This window comes from Schistocerca nitens, chromosome 2 (assembly GCF_023898315.1).
Source record: "Schistocerca nitens isolate TAMUIC-IGC-003100 chromosome 2, iqSchNite1.1, whole genome shotgun sequence".
NCBI lineage: Eukaryota > Metazoa > Arthropoda > Insecta > Orthoptera > Acrididae > Schistocerca > Schistocerca nitens.
The window spans coordinates 754,100,212-754,123,974 of NC_064615.1; the positions used below are offsets into that span (position 1 = coordinate 754,100,212).

General features: G+C 42.2%; 1 protein-coding gene across 1 annotated transcript in view; it reads left to right on the plus strand.

Moving 5' to 3' along the window:
* LOC126235306 (adenylate cyclase type 3) overlaps positions 1 to 23,763 on the plus strand; it is a 628,591-nt gene that overhangs the window by 345,223 nt on the left and 259,605 nt on the right. The window contains exon 5 of the mRNA XM_049944030.1: positions 17,358 to 17,516. Within this exon, the coding sequence (XP_049799987.1) occupies positions 17,358 to 17,516 (159 nt within the window). The remainder of the gene's footprint in view (positions 1 to 17,357; positions 17,517 to 23,763) is intronic.

A 23,763-nucleotide genomic window follows, 5' to 3' on the forward strand; every position in this document is an offset into this window, starting at 1 on the left:
ATCTCTACGATCGTCTCCGTGGGAGAATAGCAGCCTGCATTGCTGCGAAAGGTGGATATACACTGTACTAGTGCCGACATTGTGCATGCTCTGTTGCCTGTGTCTGTGTGCCTGTGGTTCTGTCAGTGTGATCATGCGATTTATCTGACCCCAGGAATGTGTCAATAAAGTTTCCCCTTCCTGGGACAATGAATTCACGGTGTTTTTATTTCAATTTCCAGGAGTGTATTATCATCAGCGACTGATGTTCTGAAATCGTTGTGAATCATCATTCCACATAGTTGTGGTATGTTCCGTACTGTCTACTGTACGTCAGAACTACCGACTTTCGGCGCGTGACCACAACACTCAGCCTACATTCACAGGTTTGTGCAGTTAGTTAACAACGCTGTAGTTGTAGTAGAGTAAAATAAATATCGACTTACTTCATTACAGTCTGTGCCTATCGTAGATTAATAAAAGTAATTGTATGTTGTCCTTCACACTACCTGGTGTTTTCTGAGGAAAGATCACATATGAAAGATGTTGTAGTTACAACTAAACACCAACCACTTAGATTGCTGTGATATACTTTGTATCGTTCTATATAATCTAGTATTTATTTGTGTTTCATCCTACAATTGTGTCTTGAATGCTTGATATTAATCATATATACGAGCCGGCACCATTTCAGTTCTTCGTTATCCGAGTGTATTTTGTTGTATCTGCCAAAGTTTTTTGCAGCGATGTTAATAAACCTGTGGTAGAAGTCAGATAGTCTTTTCGCGTCCTGTTCCATAGAAGTCGTATGCATAATTAGCCGAGCTATAGCAAACCGCCAGTGCGTGAACGTTTTTGTGGCTGGCTTTCCTGATCGCGGCCACGCACTCGCGCGGAAGAGTCGATAATTCAGTGCGGCCGGGTGCGCAGGTGAAGCAGCGTTTTGTTGATGCTAATCTGATCACGCGGCGCTGATTGCCCTCGTCATTGCCGGACCTAACGCTTGTAATGCTGGCGGTTCACTAAGCAAAACAGAGCCATTATCTCACGAGAGTACACTTTACACATGACTTGCTGGTTTCGTTTGTATATTTGAGTAATTCACCAAAGGTTAACTGAATGTTAGGGAAAATTACACTACTGTTTACTACCTTTACACATCAACCTTCATGAAATATTGGGGCATCTTCTGCCTCCGAGAATAAAGGCATTAATCTTTTGTAGACTACTTTTCACTTTGGCGTCTTTCCGTCTGGGTGGATAAATACGAGGAGGTGCCGAATAGTGATACCTCCAAACCTTTCTGTGGAAACGCTTAAAGCTTTTCAAATAAAACAGACGTTATGCTCATTCTGCATCTTTACTCTTCATGTGCCTAGGGGACTGAAGACCATAGATGTTAAGTCCCATAGTGCTCAGAGCCATTTGAACCATTTTTTTTTACTCTTCATGTCTGCCGGCCGGAGTGGCCGAGAGGTTCTAGGCGCTACAGTTTGGAACCGCGCGACCGCTACGGTAGGAGGTTCGAATCCCGCCTCGGGCATGGATGTGTGTGATGTCCTTAGGTTAGCTAGGTTTAAGTAATTCTAAGTTCTAGGGGAGCAGTTAAGTCCCATAGTGCTCAGAGCCATTTGAACCATTTAGAACTCTTCATGTCTACATATTTATTTCTCAATGTAATCACTCTGGCGACCAACACGTTTGTCCCAATGAGACACCTGCCTGTTAATACTGTCACAGTGGAATGTTTGACTTTGTTGACAAAACCGACCTCACCTCTGCTTGCGCCACCTCAGCACCGTCAAAGTGAAGTTCTTGAAGGTGTTCTTTAAGTTTTGGAATCAGATGGAAATCGGAGGAGGAGGAGAAGGAGATTAGTGTCTGACGTTCCGTCAACAACCAGATCATTAGAGACTGAGCACAAGATCGGATTAGGGAAGGAAAGAGAAGGAAAGCGGCCGTGCCCATCCAAAGGAACCATCCCGGCATTTGCCTTAAGCGATTCAGGGAAATCACCGAAAACCTAAATCAGGTTGGCCGGCCGCGGGTGTCAACTGTCGTCCTCTCGAATGTGAGTCCAGTGTGCTAACCACTGACGTACCTCGCTCGGTAGATGAAAATTGAGTAGATCAATCCGGGGTAGTATGGAGGACGATAGATGACAACGATAGCAAGGCGTCGGATTGTTGCAGATGACGCAGCGCTCGTGTGTTGTCTGGCATTTTTATGCTGAAGGAGAGGGTTCTCCGTGTGTGGACGTACTCTTCTGCGGCTAGAAACTCGATTACAGCTCGCTGTTTCACACGCGCCCATTAGTTACATTACGCACCGTCATGTTACACGCTACAATTCGGAAACCTCTAGCGAGAGAGTGTTGCAACTTTCGTCAGCGATGCAGGGTGCCGAGCGAGTAATACATACGAAATTTAATACCTCAACCGATACTGTGAACAGAAGAAAAAATTTCGGAGACACTATGTTTTAGCATGCCCTCGTCGATTGCATGTCAAACAAGGTTGATACATCACAGCATGCTGTGAACCAGATTTTGTTTTGGATCACTGACCTTCTCATTTCGTATATAAGACGGTAGAGGAACCTTAGAGAACGTCTTGGAATCCAACCGAACGTACCTTAGAGTCAGAGGAAAACCCAGCGTCTCTCACTGAGGCCTGCCCAAATCAGTTGGGTAAAACTCGATCCAATACATGCCTCATGTTGTTTCAATTCAAATCAAGCCGCAAAGCAGCTTGAATGTTTTTGTTATGAGTGCTGTAGATGGTTTAATGTTTATTTTATATTCTAAAATTCATAGTTTTGTGTTTTCTTTTTCACCTACAGTGATTGAATTTCTTCTGCCATATCTTTTCTTTCTCTTTACTTTTCCTACCTATTCGCTTCCCTCCCTGCCCCTTTCTCCACTTCAAGTAGCCTCACTCCTTCTCCATTCCTCTCCCTCCTCCCCCACTCGTTAGATACCCCTGCCTCCACATACTCCTTTCTCTTCCCAGTATCGCCCCTGATCCCATAGAGGATACGTGTTCGTCGCTGTGATTATTGAGAAGTGTGATAATCGTGTATTGAACGAATACAACCAGGACAATTCTCTGTGGCAATGGGCAGTACCATCAAACAGTGATGTGTCCATTACACGGGGAGTAAAATAAAAGTGTCACATATTGTTACACGAGGTAGTATCGCTGAAAACTATAAGAAAAGTTCCCATAATGAAATGTCCGAGGACAAATACCAGTTGAAATTTTAACTGTTGATGATGCCCAGTTCACAGCCTGCATTTCGTTTACATGTGAGGCAGGATTCGTAAGAGATAGCGTAGGAAACTGGCACAATACGCACGTGTGGGAGACAGACGCAAATCCTCGACCTATTATGGAACTGAGGCATGCGCATCACTTCAGTATCAGTGCATGGGAGGGAAATGAGAGTGAAAAACTCAAGTGGTGTACACGCTACTAAACAGATCAACACGTACTGTGTTCCACGATGAACTACCAGCTCTGTTGAAGAACGATACCCTTGCAGAAAACGACGACGACTGTGGTTTATGCACGACAGGCCACCATCCCCTTTTCTATGGACTGTGCGACAGTACATCACCGTAACGTTTCATGATGATCGACTGGTCGAAAAGAGACAATAGTATGGCCTCCACATCTGGATCTAAATCGTTGGATTTCTGGTATGGTGATATTTAAAGGCTTTGGTGTACGCAAAACTCATCAACAACATCCAAATGCTGCAGGAGAGTGTGATCAATGCATATGAATACAATCTGAATAGAGCAGAAGTATGAGTCATGATGCCCGATAACCGGGTGCAGAAGTGCCTACAGTGTCCACGTTGGTCCGTATCTCAACAGGGAACTGTTTCGGGGCAAATCGTTACCAAAAGCGGCACGTGCTTCCATCGTTGACATTTCTTCTATACTTACACGTATACTATGCAAACCACCGTGACATGCAAGGCAGAGGATACGTCCTATTGTACCATTTATTAGGGTTTCTTCCTATTCTATTCATGTATGGAGCGCAGGAAGAATGATTGTCTGAATGCCCTTGCGCGTGCGGTAATTATTCTAATTTTATCCTCACGCTCCCTATGTGAGAGTTACCTAGGGGATTGTAGTACATTCCTAGAGCAAACATTTAAAGCCCATTCTTAAAACTTTCTTAATAGACTTTCTCAGAATAGTTTACGTCTATCTTCAAGAGTGTTTCAGTTCAGTTCCTTCAGGATCTTTGTGACACTCTCCCACGGATTAAAAAAACCTGTGACCATTCGTGCTGCCCTTTGCTGTTTACGTTCAATATCCCCTTTAAGTCTTATCTAGCACAGGTTCCACACCCTTGAGCAATGTTCTAGAACCGGTCCCAGGAATGATATGTAATCAATCTCCTTTGTAGATTGACTGCAGTACCCCAGTACTCTACTAATAAACCGAAGTCTTCCACCTGTTTCACCCACGACTGAACCTATGAGATCATCCCATTTCATATCCCTATAAAGTGTTACACCTAGGTACGTGTCTGCGTTGGACGATTCCAAATTCGACTCATTGACATTATGATCATAGGATACTACGTTTTTTTCGTTTTGTGAAGTGCAAAATTTTACATTTCAGAATATTTGCAGCAGTTGCCAATCTCTGCTCCACTTTGAAATCTTATCAAGATCTGACTGAATATTTCATTCAGATAGCACTTCGTTGTATATAACTGCATCGTCTGCAAAAAGCCTGATTTTACTATTCATATGGTCTGCAAGGTCATTAATATACAATATGAACAGCAAGGGTCCCAACACACTTTCCCGGGGCACACTCAAAGCTACTTCCACATCTGATGATGCCTCACCATCCATGCCTCATGCTACGTCCTCCCTACCAAAATGACCCAAGTCCAGTCACAGATTTCACTTGATACTCCATATGATCATACATTTGACAATAGGCGTAGGAGTGACCCTGAGTCAAATGGTTTTGGGAAATCAGGAAATATAGCATCTACCTGGCTGCCTTGATCGAAAGCTTTCAGTATGTCATGTGAGAGAAGAGCGAGTTGGGTTTCACGTGATCGATGTTTTCGGAATCCGTGCTGGGTGGCATCGAGGAAATCATTCTGTTCAGGGTACCTCATTATGTTCGAGCTCAGAATATGTTCTAAGATTCTATAACAAAACGATGTCAGTGGTACTGGATGGTAGTTTTGTAAATTACTTCTACTACCCTTCTTGTAAACGGGTGTTACCTGTGTCTTTTTCCAAGAACGGAACATTGTTTTTTGTTCTACGGAAGGAGCCTAACGCAGCCGCAAATTCAGTGTATAATCTGACAAGGATTCCGTCAGGCCCTGAACTTTGTTCAATTTTAATTATTTCAGATGTTTCTCAACTGCACTGACACTAATATTTACTTCGTTATTCTTTTCAGTGCTACGAGTATTACAGTGACTCACATAGTGTCTAACGGATGGAGGAGACCTGGCCAGTGATATCTGCTTCTGATTCTGTCTAGAGTCTTCAAGTGTCACATGCGAATAGATGTCGGAGTGTCGTGGAAATAGCTGAATAGAATAGTCAGCTGTTGATGAGCTGGGATGGAGAGCAATCATTTCCGCCAGACTGGACCATAGTTCCTCTTACCTAGCTTCGTATATTAATTCTCCTTTGGTCGGATCCTCCCCACTTAGAGGATAGTGTGGTTTTCACAAGTGCTCTATCTTTCCCCTGTTCAACAGCAACATCCTTTAATACAGCAATGACTGAGATTTCATTCGCACTTCTGTGTTCCGCCAAAGGATGCCTTGCAAGACAATCAGCTTTCTTGTGTTTGTGTCCCTGTGATATCGTACTCCTGAAATCTCGGTGCCCATTGTGCCAGTCGAGCCGATGGGTTCTTCGGATTGTCAGCGTAGAGAATGGTGGTTTGTCACAACGGTGAATGGTTTGCCAAATACATACAGGCCGATACTGTTAATGGTCTAAACATCACGGCACTCTTTCTCAATTACAGAGTATCTCATGCTTTGAGAGTACTTTGGAAGTAAAAGCTATCATCTTTTCAGAATCTTCCTGAATTTTCACCTGCCCTATAACGGATAGTACCTGTGTGAGGTTCTGTTTAGACATTTTCATCATACACTGCTTGAACTTGAGAAGGTGTAAGCGCTTCCTCAAGGACAAGGAAAGAACTTTCGAGGAAAATTTCGCGTGTGTTCTTGCGAAGGACATGCCTTGGTAAAGAAGTCTTGGTCGCACGAGCCCTTCACACATCACGAATGTCCAAAGGGGTCGGAAAATTATAGGCACTTTCCATACAGTTTTGCCCAATACTCAGTTCTTTAGGAATATGTGACACTATTACCGTCCATAACTCAGTAAAAATTTAAATATATCATTTTTCATGGACAAGGTAATATAAAAATTACTGCTGTCAAGCTGCAGTTTTGTTTGGCTGTAAAGTATGGAAGTAACCAGAGAAGAATCAGCACTGAGTTGAAATGTTCCAACTTCTACCAGCTTGGGACCAACGAGCCCAACATATCATTATCCTGTTAGTGGACTAGCATCTTGCTCATTTCTTCTGTAGTGACGAAGCTAAAAACTGTAATTATTAACATGCTTTTTCTCATAAAGGTGCATACAAAGCATAGAAAATAGCTATATTTTTATACATTAACATCAGGCTGGAAGAAAGAGTTCTGTTCCTTCACAGCTCTGTAGTAAGCCGTTCCTTCCACTGAGACCCATAACTTCCTTATCCTGTATCGCTTGTAGCCATGAAGCCGCATCGTGCTCCCCACGGAAGCACCCATAAAATATATTTCCGGGGTTTATAGTAACATAAAACGTGATTTAATAGCAGGGCATCGCAATCTGTCGATATTTATCGCAGGAGCGAGTCAATGATAGCGAGGAATTATGTGAATTTTATATCGTGCTGGGGTGAGGTGATAACTGAAAGACGAGCACCGGCGGCGCTCCCCGAGGCGGGGATTCCCGGGGAATCGTTTCATTCTGGCAGCCTCGAACGGCTCGGGGAGCCCCAGGGTGTGCGGCGCCCGCTCGGCAAGTCGACTTGCACGGCGACGCATCGATCACATGGCGCGCCTTAAGTAGCCTCCCGCTGATTGCTTTTGCGTCTTTCAAACTTGGCGGTTAACGCAGGGTACATAAAAGAGTAAATTAGGCTGTGTGCTCGCCTGCCTATCACTTTACGCAAACAGTCTGATGCGTAGCATTTAGCTTTACACTGCATGGGTGATACTGACAAAGTGTTCGTGTTTGTTTGCTAGTGGAGGTAAACAGAGATAGATCGAAATTTTAAAATGTCACCTGCTAGTAGTAGTGACAGTGCAATTTCGTAATTAAAGCAGAATACTTTTATAGATCAGAAACACTAATTATGAACAGGAAAATGGAAACTGAAAACATTAACAGAAAGGAACAAAATATCATAAGGCAAATTCTAGTCCCAAAAGTTGTAGACCAACAATACCGACCCACAAGCAAACAGGGAATTAAACAATACATAAATAATAGAAAAATATAGAAAATACAGGTTACGATTATACCGAAACATTAAATGAATAAACCCAAAGAGACTTTAAAAAACGCGAATTGTGTTCAAGATTAAAATCAAAGATGAGCACTGAACAAAATGAACAAAATGAGAGGAGAAAGGAAACTCGCAGGAAGAGACTGAAAGAAATATGGGTACAAAGGAAGGAAAATGCCCACTTCTGAGTACTTAGCATAGTCCTAATGGGCTTATTCGCAAATAATATTAACAATAATTTTAGGAAGCGTCTAATATACAGAGTGAGTCAGGAGGAAAGGTACGTGTTTTGACGAGTGATAGCATTAGTGATACCGAACAGAAAACTTGATGTGGACACATGCCCTACTCCGAATGGTTTCCGAGACAGGACACTTTTAATGTACATTTCTATTTATTTTCTGTATTATTCATTGTCATTGTTTACAATGTACCACAGTGCTATAGAGGAAGTTGAGATGGACATTTTGATACAGCACGCTTGTGGTCAATCAAGTCAGAAAACTACCTCAAACTGGCCTACAAAGAGTACCTAAGCTACAGCGCAGGCTTTCAATATTCTCGCAATCTCTTCGGGCAAAATGTTAGTCTCAGACGAAAAATAAATAGAACCTTTTTCTGTAGCAAATTTAATTCAGTTTACTTGTGTACTGGGATACGTTTTCTCTAGAGTGTGGAGTTTTCGAGCTATTAAAGAAAAACGTACAAAAGTGATATTAAACGTCTTCTATCTCGGAAACCATTCGTAATAGGGCATATGTCCATATGAAGTTTCTTGTTCAGAATCATTAATGCAATCGCGTCTCATAGCATGTGCCTTTCCACCTGACTCGCCCTTTATAAGAGGCGATCAAAAAATTTCCGTTCGAGCGTAGTGCGGCCCAGAATCGGTGTGCCAATTGTGCAAAATCGCCGTCAGCATTGAGGCAGTCATCTCACCGACGGGACCAGGTGGAAAACACCAGTTTGGTAAGACACCATATCTTGTTACATGAAGAAGTCCGTAACTGCCTGATGCACATCCTCGTCCGCAACATTAAGTATTTTTTTTTTAAAAACAAATGATAAGGAAAGACCAGATATGTTGTATTATCATACCTTCGTTTCAGAAAGCTAACATGTTTATTACGCAACACGAATGAGCATCATAGTTTCCATGCTGAAACTCATTTGGAAACGATTGCTGAGCATTCAGCGTAAGATGTTCGTCCTTTGCTGTTTCAAATTTATACGACGCGGTAATGATCTCTGTATTAGATAAACAAACGCATTATTCAGTGCAATGTACAGGGCTATTCAAAAATAAGGAGTAGATTTCAACTATTTATTGCTACCAAGCGAGAAAAGATGGAAATACAATTCCAACTTTCATGGAAAGACAAAATTTCAAATTTCAGTGCGTTCAATACGAGCACCATCCGTTACACGACAAATATCAAAACAGTGGTTCATTTCCTGCCACACACGAAGTAGCTGGTCTGTCGTTACCGAATTCACAGCTTTAATAATGCGGTGTGGCAGACTTTCAAGAGTGGTAGGCGTAGGGGGGATAAAAACGCTGTCTTTTGTTTAACACCACAGGTAAGTGTCACAAGGTTTGAGGTCTGGAGACCTGGGAGACCACCGGCCATGAAGTTCATCTTCTACTCCTCTTCTTCCATACCAACGCCCTGGAATGGTGTCGTTCAGGTAACGTCGGGCGTGATTAGACAAAGAACTCAAGCGGGAGGCACTCGAGCAGCCTCCCTATAGTCCTGATTACTCCCCACGCGATTATCATACCTTATGTCCCTTAAAAAAGGCCTTTAAGGGTCGTCGATTCCTGTCGGACGAGTGCGTCAGGCCGTTAGGGATTTCTTCGTGTAACAGGACACAGTGTTTCACCAAGCAGGTATTTCTGACTTGGTGCGTCGGTGGGACGATTCCCTCAATGCTCACGGCGATTTTGCACGATTGGCATACCGATCCTTGGCTGTACGGCCTGCGAACGGAAACTCCTTGAGTGCCCCTTTTGTGTTAGACACTTCTTAAAATTATTATTATTATGGTTATCATTATATACGAATATGCCCATTAGGACTACGCAAAGTACTTAGAAGTGCCATTTGCCTTTCTTACAGAATTTCTCTAAGAACGTCCGACGTTACCTGAATGGGACCATTCCAGGATGGTGAATTAGAAGAGGATGAGAAGAAGATAAACTTCATCGCCGCTAGCCTTCTAGGTCGCCAGACCTCACACTGTGTGGCTTTTATCTGTGGTGTTACGGAAAAGACCGCGTTTTTATCCCCTCCGTGACTGTCAGTCTTAAAAGTCCGCGACAGCTCATTGATAAAGCTGTGAATTCTATAATGACAGACCAGATACTTCGTGCGTGGCAGGAAATGAACCACTGTTCTGATATTTGTCGCGCAACACATGGTGCCCGTATTGAACCCACAAAAAATTGAACTTTTCTCTTTCCAGAAACGTTGCACTTGTGTTCATATCTTTTGTGTGATGAGCGGTCAAAAGTGACAGTCAGTTGCCATTATTTAGCGTGGGGAAAGTGCAAACTGTGTGCTGTCTTCAGGGGAATGAGAGTACGTTAGGTTCACCGTAGTTCTAAACGCAGTCGTATATCACGGTGCAGTATTTAATGGAAGTGGAGATCAGCTTTTTTAAAACCCATGGAAAGCAGAATAGAGCCGGTTAGGAACTTCAGAGTGAAGATGAGACACCCCCGTATCAATTCATAACACGTAAGTGCAGGATGCATAACTGCAGTTAGAACATATAGACCTGCAGTGTGACAGGCAGCTGAGTGATGAGTTTCATACTAAAATAAGCCCTGCAGACTCGTATAAGAATTTAAATGTACATAACTTTTCACAACTTTACAAGTTTGCAGTTACGATTACGTCGATGTTCGGATCCAAAGATTTGCGCTAACAGCTATTTAAAGAAGTAAAAACTGTAAATTTGTGGTAAGATATTATGGGACCAAACTGCTTGGTCATCGGTCCCTAAGCTTACACACTTCTTAATGTAACTTAAACTAACTTTACGCTATGGACAACACACACACCGATGCCTGAGGGAGGGTTCGAACCTCCGACGGGGAGAGCCGCGCAGGGTAGCCGCATGGCTTAAGGCTACCCCGCTTGGCAAAGAAAGATGTCTATCCACAGATGCTTACTGACAGACGTACATTTAAAAGGTTACCTTCGAATTAGCAGCGATCACAAAGCGGTACCAGGCTTTGATGTTGCAGTGAAAAGCAAAATAAGTAGTATTCATGGATACTCAGTGTTTCTACGTTTAACCAGTGAATAAAATTGTTACGAAATACATATTGATATCATTTCAAACTTACTCCGAAAAAGGCATTCATCATAAATCTGTATCGGTCGTAACAAACATCAGATTTAGTATTTAGCTGCCTGATATTCTTTGCCTCATCAGTTAAAAAATGTAAGTTTCATTTGATTGTCATTTCTCATCAATTCAACACTATTAGGAAATAAATTTTCCACGAAAGGCATTAATTAGCCACAGTGAGGCGATCGCTCTAGAACTGTTAAGGCCTTAGAACAGACTCGCTGACAACAGTTTCTCGTGCCGAGGTCGCGGTAAGTATGCAATATGTCTGGAAGAACAGACACTACATATATGTAATTAAGGCATGGAAGACCAGTGACTACTCCAGATACACACCAAGCTCGAACTCACGGGAGGCTTCGAAACGCCGTGAGTAATAAGGATTATGGCCAAAGCGGCACACCACCGTTGTGTGTGAATAAGCTGAGAATTTTTGTCTGTTTGGATGTGTGCTAGGGTATTTCGCGCAGTTGTGTTGACCACTGTGTCCAGATGGTAGTAGACAGCGCATCTGCCTAGTAAGCAGAAGACACGGGTTCCAATCCCGGTCTGGCAAAAATTTTCAACTGTCCGCATTCATATAAATCAATGCCCACTGCTATTACTTTTTATGCTGTATTTACCAATCCTCGCCTCTTCACTTACTCAGTCCGACCAAAAACGAAATGAAGAGAACAGAAAAAAATGTCTGTAATACTTTTGGTGGAACTAAACAGAGCTCTTATAACGAAGTGCCGAAATCGTGTGAAAAGAAAACTTTTTAATTAGTGCGTATTTACAGTTCTGAATTACGGCTTTGATATCTTGACCAATAGTGCGAAAACAGTTCGAAAACAGAGTGGGATTGTCAGCGGGCAGTGCAGAAGTGACTCTAGTTACGTACTAGGACACAAAAGAAAACAAACGAACAAGGTAGCAGGATGAGCTTTCAGAAGAAATTGTACTAGAAAATAAACGCGTAGACTGACGAATTGATGGTGTATGGAGCAAATAAGTTCTCTGCTGGATTACAAGAGACAATGAAAGCCCAAGGTTGGGCGTGTGAATTACGGCGGCATGCGCAAATCAATACTTAGGGCGAGCGGCTAGTTCCGAAACTGGCCCGTGCTGGAAGGCATTCGCGTGCCGCCCAGCAATGTGGCGCTGCGATGTGAGTGGGCTGTCGAGTTGTGCGGGCAGCGGCAGCGACAGGGGCTGCCACTTTGCGGGCTGCCCGCCCGCCCCTCTCCCACAGCTAGCAGGCCGGGCGGCCGCCCCAGATAGCAGGCGCTGCCTTTCAGGGTACGGGGCGGCGCGGCGCAGCCAGCCACGAGTGGCCCTCCCTCTTCCCCTGGACTAACGCGCTGGAACGGCCGCGGTCGCAGCCGCTGTAGGCCAGTCTATCGTGCTAATGCACTTCTCCCTGTCGACAGCCTATGGAGCACGGGAACATTCTCGCTGAACTTCCAAAACAAGGAAGTTTGCTTTTTCCAACATGTCGTATGGGAGACAGTAGAATTCAAGGTAGGAGTGTAAGATGATCAGGGTTTAACATATTGCTGACCTCGGGGTCATTAGAGACACAGTGCAATTTCGATTTGGGAAAGATTGGAGCACCGTGCCTTCTCACAAAGACAGCCTTTATCTACGGGAATCACCGTTAACTTAAACTGGAAAGCCGGGAAGGGATCTGAACGTGCGTCCTTTCCAGTGCGAATCGAGTGTTTTCCACCGTTAGTAGACTTCAGATCCCAGAAGAAAGAGAGGTGAAAGTATTTGGACCATCTCCTGGGTTCCTACATTATTTTAATTTTCATTGAAGTAGTGTATTTTGCAATCATTCTTTTTTCTGAACTGTTATGCCTTATGCTAAATTTTTATCAGCGGATAGTGAGATTTTCTAGATGCAAAAATCTGTGGTATATTCTTGTCTTGGGAGGAAGAGCATCGAGACCAAGTTTTACTGTTAATATTGGTGCTGTACGCTTAGGTGACAAAACGTCATGGAATAGCTATATGCACATATACAGATGACGGTAGTACCACGTCCACGAGGCATAAAAGGTCATGCATTGGCAGATTTGTCATTTTTACTCACGTGATTCACGTTGAAAAGTTTCCGACGCGATAATGGCTACACGACGTGAATTAACAGATTAGGTGCGTGGGACATTCCATTTCGGAAATCGTTAGGGAATTAAAGATTCTGAGATCCATGGTGTAAAGAGTTGTGCCGAGAATACCACATTTCGGCATTACCTCTCACCACTAACACCGCAGTGGCCGACGACCTTCAGTTAACGACAGAGTGCAGCGGCGTTTGCGTAGAGTTGTCAGTGCTAATAGGCAAGCAACGATGCGTGAAATAACCACAGAAGTGAATGTAGGACGTATGACGAACGGGTGCTAAAGGATACTGCAGCGAAATTTGGTGCTATTGGGCTATGGCAACAGACCACCGACGCGAGTGTCTTTGCTAACAGCACGATATCGCCTTCACTGCCTCTCGTGGGCTCTTAACCATATCAGCTGCGCTCTAGACGACTGGAAAACCGTGACCTGGTCAGATAAATCCCGATTTCAGTTGGCAAGAGCTGATGGTAGGGTTCACTTGTGGCGCAGACCCCACGAAGACATGAACCCAAGTTGTCAGAAACTCCCTGTGCCAGCTGGTGTTGCCTCCAGAATGGTGTAGACAGTGTTTACATGGAATAGACTAAGTCATTTGATCCAACCGAACAGATCATTGACGGGAAAAGCTTATGTTCGGCTACTTCAAGACCATTTGCAGCCAGTCTGACTTCATGTTCTCATCAGCGATCTTCTCACCAGGCCACAGCCGTTCGCGATTGGTTTGAGGTACATTCTGGAAAATTGGAGCTAATGATTTGGCCATCCAGATCGCCCGACATGAATCCCATCGAACATTTATGAGACATAATCGAGAAGTCAGTTCGTGCACAAAATCCAGCGCTGGCAACTATTTCCCGGTTACGGAACTGCTTCCCAGTTATGGACGGCTGTAGAGGTAACATGGCTCAGTATTTCCATGACTTGTTGAGTGCATGCTACGTTGAGTTGCTGCACTACGCAGGGAAAAAGGAAGTCTGACACTATATTAGAAGGTATCCTATGACTACACTTCTGTGTATTGTATTGCAATTTTGGTGGACATTTTGTACAACTGTATTCTAACTTTCATATCACACTCTATCCTTTGGGATTTCTCCCCACTTTTCGACTGTCACGACACAAAATGTATAAATAAGTAGAAAAAGTAAGAAATATCTCAATTTCAATTATTATCAGATCGTTGACGTGTGTATTACATACGCAGAAAGTATTTGTGAAAAGAGTGTCTTCATTAACTGATTTAGCGTATTGCACTGTTCCATATATTTCACAAACTGCGTGCGAGTTCATTTTCAAATGTGTTTTTTTTTGTTTAGATTTGTAGCTTCAGCTGCATACAGGTGATATCTAGTTCATCACTTATCCTGTTTCAGATTTAATAATGCTTGAAATATTTCTCATGTCTTTTTTGGTGCTCATATTTTCACGAACACAACCCACTGAAGACATAGGAGCCAACATGTTCCAGTAGAAAAATGAACCACGAACCAAATAGTGTTTTCCTAGGAAATATTGATTTAAAATGTACTCTTGAGATTAAATAACTAGTTGTACACAAATTTTTAAGTTTTCGGTGTTTAAAATTATACCACAACTGATTAAGGATTACAACCATAATCCTTATTTTAACCTTCCTACGAAAGGCGATGCCGGATGCGACACGTCCTTTGCATAGAAAACGGCACCAGTATACAGTAGTGTGTGCTATGTACGTACGTAAACCAAATGAATCTGATTACAACAGTGTTTTAGGTAAGTCCTGTATACGACATGACCTCATCACATAACTAACAGCAGATAGCAATGCTGTGTATCCAGTATTATGTTTCCCAATTCACGTAGTACAAAGTTCTTGTTTTGATGTACTCTTTACTTATAAAATACCTTTAAGAGAAATTTCATCTTCCTCTTATATGTTTCGAGTTTTGATGTTTCTGCATCATCTTCAATCTACACTCTACATCACGAGTTAAATCTTTATAGGCATTTGAGAAATTTGTATACGAATAACAAGCGAACAGATCTTCGTACTTACACCAGTATAAACTGAAACATAGCGATTAATGAAACGTTAACACGCTTTTATATGCTGTAGGAAAAGCTAAAAAGCTGAATTATCATAGAAAAATCGGTAACTGCCGACTGTAACTCTGCAAAAACCACAACTCGGAACACTATCTCGTTCTGGGTATATTTTGGGTCTCCTGTCTTGGCTTTCTAGCCCTGTATATCCATGGTTTTCAATAAAACCTATGATCTGTTTCAGAACATGAGACAGGCATGATTACTTGCACCAATGGGCAAATAATTACTCGTTTGTGAGGCGATGTGGCTTGAAACAGTAAATGTTGGTATGAAACGTAATAAATTGAAAATTTAAGCAATATTAAGTTGTTAAAGTTAAGTTTTGGATCCCAGGATGTTTGTCAGATTATTAAGTATCTCTACAATAATTGTATTTGTGTTATGATGTGCATTACTGGGGTTAGTTTCTTACTGCCGAAACACTTTTCCAGACTAATTTTCTGCTGTATGGGGAAAAGCGGTATTGTGTATTAATGCCATGTGCTAAAAATGAAACCTCTCCGGTGTGACCCAGGAGCGACATCATATGCAACTGCTGATGTTATCTCGTCCACGTGATGCCATGTCCGTGTGATGTTAATTCGAGCGATGCTACAGTATCTGCTGCCGCTGGATTTTGCCCTCTCTGTTCTCATTTTCACAATCAACGTAAAAAACGTGCACATAATAATAAAGTGCATACGGGCACATTCAGTTGACTATATCAAAGTGATGCACAGTTGTTATGCTGAAGAATGTGGAGAGAGGCCGAACTACAGTATTTCAATATGCCCAGGAACGTCCACGTAAATGATTCATGAAATTGTGGCAGTAACTAACTCGACGTACGAAGCTCAGATGTTCACATCCCACTTGCTACCTCATTGGCAGTTGTTACAATTTAACCATCTGGAGTATCTTTTACGACATTATTCCATAACGAAAATAAAGTTTCCCTTGACCACATCCTTGAATACAGATCTCTTAGTCTTCTTCACACACCATATTTGAATAACTCGAGCTTTTGACTACTTCGTCCATGGTGATCATCTAGTGAAACTTTCGTGACCGCCACTTTGGTCTCTCTTTAAACAATAGTAGATCTTTGATACAGGTCATCGTGACGCTTTGAATAAATCAACGAAACTGCCTATGTTTATCTGAGATTACATCGAGTTCTGAAGTGGAAAGACTCTAGAAACGCCACCTCTTCTGCTGAAATGCCAACACTTCGTCTACAGCCTCTTAGCCTCGAGTGCCCGTTTGCAGGCATATTTCGATCCTACTATGTTTTCCAACGCAGTCTCAATGTATAATGTGTCTTTGATGTTCTGCAAAATGTTCAGAAACATTTTGGGAAATATCAAACATACATTCACCGCATGCACGAGGAAAGTAATAATTTCGTCGGTGTCTATACGATCTTTTGCCCTACAGTAACACTTCCTTTGCCATTTCGAACTGTACAAAAAGCACTTGCCCGCGAAAGGCAAAGGTCCCGAGTTCGAGTCTCGGTCCGGCACACAGTTTTAATCTTCCAGGAAGTTTCATATCAGCGCACACTCCGCTGTATAGTAAAAATCTCATTCTGTACAAAAAGAGTTTTAACGTTTCCTTTGGTCAGGATCCTCCGAATTTCACCAGGTGCAACTCAGCTAAAAAGAGTAATGCTGTACAGTGACTGTCCGGCAATAACTCAACGCCTCCGCATTTCTTACTCTCTCCCTCTCAAATACTACACAAATGCTCGATGCGTTGCTGTTTGGGCAGATGATAAACATGTTGTCAGGATAAGGAAACATGAGCAACGATGAACTGAATTTTAGGCACGAAAGTCCCTATAAAATACATATGTTTACCATCGGTGAACAGAAAGGACATATAGCCAATCCATTTGTGCCTCACAAAATTTACCTCCAGAAAGAAAGCAGGCAGTCGGCAGAGATGTTGGACCTATTGAGTAATCGATGTACGACTCTGATCTTTCGCCGGCCGGGGTGGCCGAGCGGTTCTAGGCGCTACAGTCTGGAACTGCGCGACCGCTACGGTCGCAGGTTCGAATCCTACCTCGGGCATGGATGTGTGTGATGTCCTTAGGTTAGTTATGTTTAAGTAGCTCTAAGTTCTAGGGGATTGATGACCTTAGAAGTTAAGTCCCATAGTGCTCAGACGCATTTGAACCAACTCTGACCTTTCTTCCCAGGCATTAGTCCATCACACCTACACCAGGTAAACTTGGAGGTACAGTGGTGGCGTGTGTTGGCAGGTACGTGCAGCAGACAACCAACTCGCCGGTGGACATGCGCGTCGGCATCCACACGGGTGCGGTGCTGGCCGGCGTGCTGGGGCAGCGCCAGTGGCAGTTCGACGTCTACTCCAAGGACGTGGAGCTGGCCAACAAGATGGAGAGCAGCGGCCTGCCCGGGTATGAACTCACACCCTGCATCTTCACATCACACTCGTAGCAGGCATGCATTGTGTTTACGTACACGTGCCTTTGTATTAGTGTCGTACTAGTACAGCGCATGCTGCACGAAGTTGACATGTGAAACAATCAGAACTTTAATAAACTGTTCAGTGATTCCAGACGTCGAACCTGATGGAGTTGAATTTCTGATACACAGTATTAAATATGGCAGCTAGCGAGGCCAGAAGCAATAGTGTGGAGAGATAGAGCACTCGTTGGCTTCTAAGAGATGGTACCGACACTTCAGCGCAATCCTAATACGAGCTGTAAACAATGATGCACAATGAAGGATGCAGTTTCAAAACCGACACGAAAACGTTTTTGCTGAAATGTACTGTGTGCATCAGAAAGTATGTAGACGTCCATTAAATATACGACGTCCAATCAATAGAGGAATTGAGCCTTCATTAATTTGGGGAAGAACTTCCACATCATCGTTCAGATTTGTTAATTTCTACATGAGGAGAATGTTCAGATCCAAACTGTTTACATGTTGCAAAAATATCAGCTCAAGCTGTTCTATATTTATATTGAAAAGCATTATGGTTTTCAGTCTCAAATGAATCTTTATCATGTGACATGAACGCCGTTGATATTTCGCACTTGACATTGATCATTTGACCGTTTACGTGCTTGGTGTCGTTTGGTATACAAGACCTGTAGTCGTTTCAGAATAAAAACAGGCTTGGCTTCGAAATTATTTAATACCAGTGACGCGTTTCACCCTTTGGATGCAACGTAATAGTCTGTAAAAGTAGCTGGCCGGAGTGGCCGAGCGGTTCTAGGCGCTACAGTCCGGAACCGCGCTACCGCGACGGTCGCAGGTTCGAATCCTGCCTCGGGCATGGATGTGTATGATGTCCTTAGGTTAGTTAGGTTTAAGTAATTCTGTTCTAGGGGACTGATGACCTCAGAAGCTAAGTCCCATAGTGCTCGGAGCCATTTGAACCATTTTTTTTGTAAAAGTAGCTGGATGTGTAACCCATCCGTCATAAATTCAGATTGTGCTGCGTGCGGCTCATATCGCGTTTATTTTGTACGCGTGCCCCTATTTTGCACTGTTATGGCGGAGTCAGAGGGTGTGTTAAAGGTCCACTTTGCAGTTTATATGTTTTACCGACTTACTGCTGTGTCCATTTTCCATTTTATATGGCTTTATGACGAATGGGTTACATATCCAGCTACTTTTACACATTCTGATGATACCCGAAAATGGAGAAACACATCACCGATATTGAATAATTTTGCTACCAAGACTGTTTTTATTCCGAAATAATTCGAAACTGGTTGCTGTAGTACTCCGCCACAATGAAACGGAATAATTTTTTGTGTTTTTCAATTTAAAACACTACTGTTAGAACGGGAACTGCCGTTTTTACTATCCCTGTGGTATGCTATTGACAGTTACTTCATTCATAACACTAAATGTGCAACAGCGGAAATATCTAGAAAAAATAAGACAGTCGGATGCGTAGAGCACCTTATTTAGTGTATTGGATTCATAACGGTTTCAAATGGTCGGTGTCTCGATCGACATGTCGTTGAGTGTGCTGCCTGACCAATAATTATGTGCATTTATTCTAATCAATCACCAAACATTAAACGTAATCGCATGTGAAAGAGATGAACAAGACTGAATATTTTTTACTCAGTATATGAGGTAAGAAACAGACACGTTTATTGTAATGTGGGCTACACCAGAATCACACATCATAAGTTCCCATTACCTAAAAATAATCGAATAGCATGCCACGATACCAAAAGTAAGACATTAGTCACCTAAGCGATAAAATTCTATGTCATCAGTTATAAATTAAATATTAATCAGAGGAAACACAAAATGTACTCCGACTACATACGCAACCGTGCTCGTCACTAAATCCCGAACGATTGTAAGAAACAACTACTAGCATACACATCACTCAATACTGCCATCTCACAACCCATTGCACGCGAGTAAAATGCTTTTTGCAGTTCCAGCGGCTGCGTTACCAAAATTAGATAATAACTAAATCATAACTACCAGATTTCATCCCAAGCATGATACGAGGATAGCAATAAAGTAATGCTTCCGAACTTTTTATGTGAATACTCTTCAAGCTTTTTAAATAAAACAAACGTTATTAACTTCCTACATCTTTATTCTTCATGTTTATACATTTATTTCTCAGACTAGTCGCCCTGGCGACGAACACTGTTTGACTTTATTAACGGAGCCACAACGTCACCTCTGCTTCCACCGCTTCATCACTATCAAAGTGAAGTACTGGATGGTATTCTTTAAGTTTTGGAGACAGATGAAAATCGGATGGTGCCCAGTCGGAAAAGTATCGAGGATGATCGATGTCAGTGACTCCAAGGCGTTGGATTATTGCCGACGTCGCAGCGTTCGTGTGTCTGGTCTGTCGTTGTCATGCTGAAGGGGCGGTTGCTCCATGTGTGGACAAACTCTTAGAATTCAACATGTGATTCCAGTACGCTGTTTCTCACGCACAGACATAGTTACGCTATACAGCGCCATGTAACCCGCTTCAACTCTGAGTCCTCTAGCGACAGAGGGCTTAAAATATCTAGACGTGAAGAACAAAGATATAGACAGTTTATAACATTTGTTTTATTTAAAAAGCTGTAAGGGTTTTCATATAAAAAGCTTGGAGGCATTACTTTTCTGCACGCTCTCGAATGTAATGAGTTTAGCATAGTCAACTTGGTAAATAAAGCCCGACTGCAATATCTCGGTAAAATCTGTGTTAAGGGGTAATTTTGTAGATTACTTGTGAAAAATATATATCGAGCGCCTGACTGTCATGGCACCTGGTATTGATTTTGATTACAGCGTTGACGACAAAAGATGTACTTCAGTCTAAGAGAAAAGCAATTGCCTCCATTTCCAGGCCCCGATTTCCCGTAGCTCGTTGATGATATACAACTGGAGAGGTAAAAAAATAAAGTACATATCGTAAGAATTTATCTTGAAATTCAATAATTTAACTTATGTTACACGTCATCGAGATATTTATCATCGAAAGTTCCGCCTTTTGTGTAGGGAGCAATCCTATTTTGCTGAAGCTGGGATACACTCGTACTGTATCTCTAAAGAAAACTACGAGAGTTTCGCAAGGAATCTTTTTGCCACCCAACCGCAGACAGCGGAAATACAGGTACTAACATGACGGCAGTTCACCGCTGTTTCCCGTCCGATCTTGTCTCTTAATAGAGAATTTAAGAGATTTTTCACAAGCCCTCGAAATTCTGCGTATGAACCGAGGGATCTTTCGAAAATACGAATTCGATTGAATGGTTGACAGATTCGTGTTCGAATCCTTCTTCTTTCAAACTATTGTAGGACTTTCAGCCGTCGGTGATTTCTTTGACTCCTGAGAAGATAAAGCGCTTAATAACAGACACTAAAGCTCTTCCAAGACTCCCTTTCAACGCCTCCAAATACCCATACCTGGTTCAATTCGTTTACCAGAAGTCGTACTTTCCTGTACTTGCGAGCTATGATGTGCGATTCATCTACTTCAACGACCTTTTTTTCACCATCTATAGCAAGCCTTCATTCTTCTCTATTGCATAATACACTTCACCACAGAAACCATAGTAATAGCAAACACTGTTGTAAATAATCCACTTTCCGAAGCAGTGATTTCTAACGTATATTCTTTACCTTAACAAGAGACTAAAATAATACTCTGTTGTACCGTCATTTACATCTATCGAACCATGCATTTCTCGTGATCGTAGTCTTTTTTCTGACAATTCCGACAACATAACTGTAAAGGGAAATCGACATCAGTCGTTCCTTTTTAAATATTTTCAGACACTGACAGTCCTCGCAGTTCCGAAAATCGTCATTCAACAATGCATGTTATTCCCAAAAGAACTCTTAAACCATTTTACAGAGCACACAGTCTCGGAATTAACTTCCGCCAGTGCAAATATGCACTGCATTGGCATCGCTGGCTTCATCTCCAGAACACTGCTGACAAGCTTCACCATTAGAAGACGCCCCACTGTCAACGCTGTAAACGAAATATATATCTGGCACCGCGACAGTTGCGTGCCCAATTTATATCTCTCGCGATTAATCTTCGAAGCTGTTCCCTAATAACGGAATAAAACGCACCTCCGACAATATACAAAAATGCCATCTCTAGAATTGGCTTCAGCTACCCTTGCAGAATATGAGGGGAGGGATTTCTATGGAGGAGAAGAAGATGTTACTTTCAATAGATGCCATTGTGTGAGTAACGGCATCTGTTATGAGATCGTTTCATCGCCCGTGTCCCATTTACTACCATAGGCATCGTCAATTGTTATGTCTCATGAGTACGTAGGAAAAGAACTCCACTGCTATACAATTACGCTATTGATGAAAAATTTCTAGAGGCAGTACCTACCATAAAATACCTAGCATTATCTATCCGGAGCGGCCCTAAGTGGAATGACCACTTAAAACAGATAGTAGGAAAAGCAGATGCCAGGCTGAGATTCATAGGAAGAATCTTAAGGAAGTGTACTTCATCCACTAAAGAAGTGGCTTACAAGGCACTTGTTCAGCCGTTTCTTGAGTATGTTCATCAATTTGGGATCGTTATCAGGCAGGACTGATAGAAGAGATGGAGAAGATCCACTGAAGAGTGCCAATTTCAGTCACTGGGTCGTTTGGTCCTCGCAGGAGTGTTATAGAGATGCTCAACAAATCCCAATGGCAGACACTATAAGGGAGTCGTTGTGCATCACGGAGACGTCTAATATTGGAATTTCGAGAGAGTACTTTCCGGGAAGCGTAGGACAACATATTATTTCACTGCTTCTTTCCACATATGTCTCGCGAAATGATCATACCGAGAAAATTCGAAAAATTATCCTTACCACGCGCCACTAACGAAAGCAAGAGGGAAAGGGAGATCAGATAGTACGATTCGCCAGACTCCATCAGGTGACTTGCAGAGTATTGGTGTAGATGTAGATGTAGGGTTTCATACTTCATGGCTGAAGTTGTTTTGATCTTATAGAAAAAGATCTCTACTACCGTTAAATACAGAGCTTAGTTTACGCGGCCTTGGCTGATTCGGAACATCATTCATTCCTTTAACAATAGTAAGATTTTTCCTGAGGAGCTACCTACCGGCTCGAAGTGTGATATTACTTATGATGTTACTTATTACTTTTGTATTTCTTGTTATTTCTTTTGATTCGTTTCAGAATAATTATTTATTCATTTCATTAGTTGATATTTATTGACTACATTTTATTCCAACCAAAACTAGGAATGAAATCCACCGTTTATGATTTTTCGGAGGTTTTATCAGTCACATTATTGTGATCATCGCCTAGTTGTGAGCTCTCCACAGCGAGTACATTGCATGTAGTGAAGGATTAGGTATATGAGATAGCTACTGGGCTCTCTATATGCTTTTCGCTCTGTGACCGGTGTTTCCGTAGGTAAAGTAATCCATTTATTTGTGATTGAAACCGCGGATTTCGTACTAAGAAACAGTAGTCTTTGAAACAACGAAGAATATGTACTATTCACTTGTCTGAGCGATCAATAAATATTGTGAGAAGCAACTGCACCACGATACTCCTCATGAAAACTATAGTTGAATGTTACTGGGGGAGGGACGTTCAGCATATCCCACCTAGTAAACAGAACATGTCCTTGCGAAATCTAGGAACAGGAATGAGGAAGAAGACTACGTAGTTCGTCGTTATTAATGGGAAACACCAGAAGAATCTAAAGAAGTATATGAACCTCAATGACCTATTATGAGTCAATTGCTGTTCATAATCTATAACAGCGACCTAAATGACTATGTTTTGTGCTCTCTGAAGATATTTAAACAAGACTTATTTGTATATTTGGTGGTCCTATCGGAAGAAAATTGTTGCTAAATATATGAAGACTTGAGGATGATCATCATTTGTTACAAAATCTGGTAGCTGATATTCTACATCACCACACAAAATTTATTGCGTGTAACAGTCGAATACCCTTGTGATCGTTTGAGCGTACGATTGGCTATGAATCACGCCTGTAAAATGTTTGGAGTAGCTGCACGGGACGATTTATAATGAAGGAATCACATAAATCTAGGTAAGGAGAAAGCAATATCAGATTGAGCTTCGTTGTAAGAATCTATAGGAAGTGCAGTTCATCCACTAAGAAGATGACCTGCAAATCCCCGATTCGACCAGT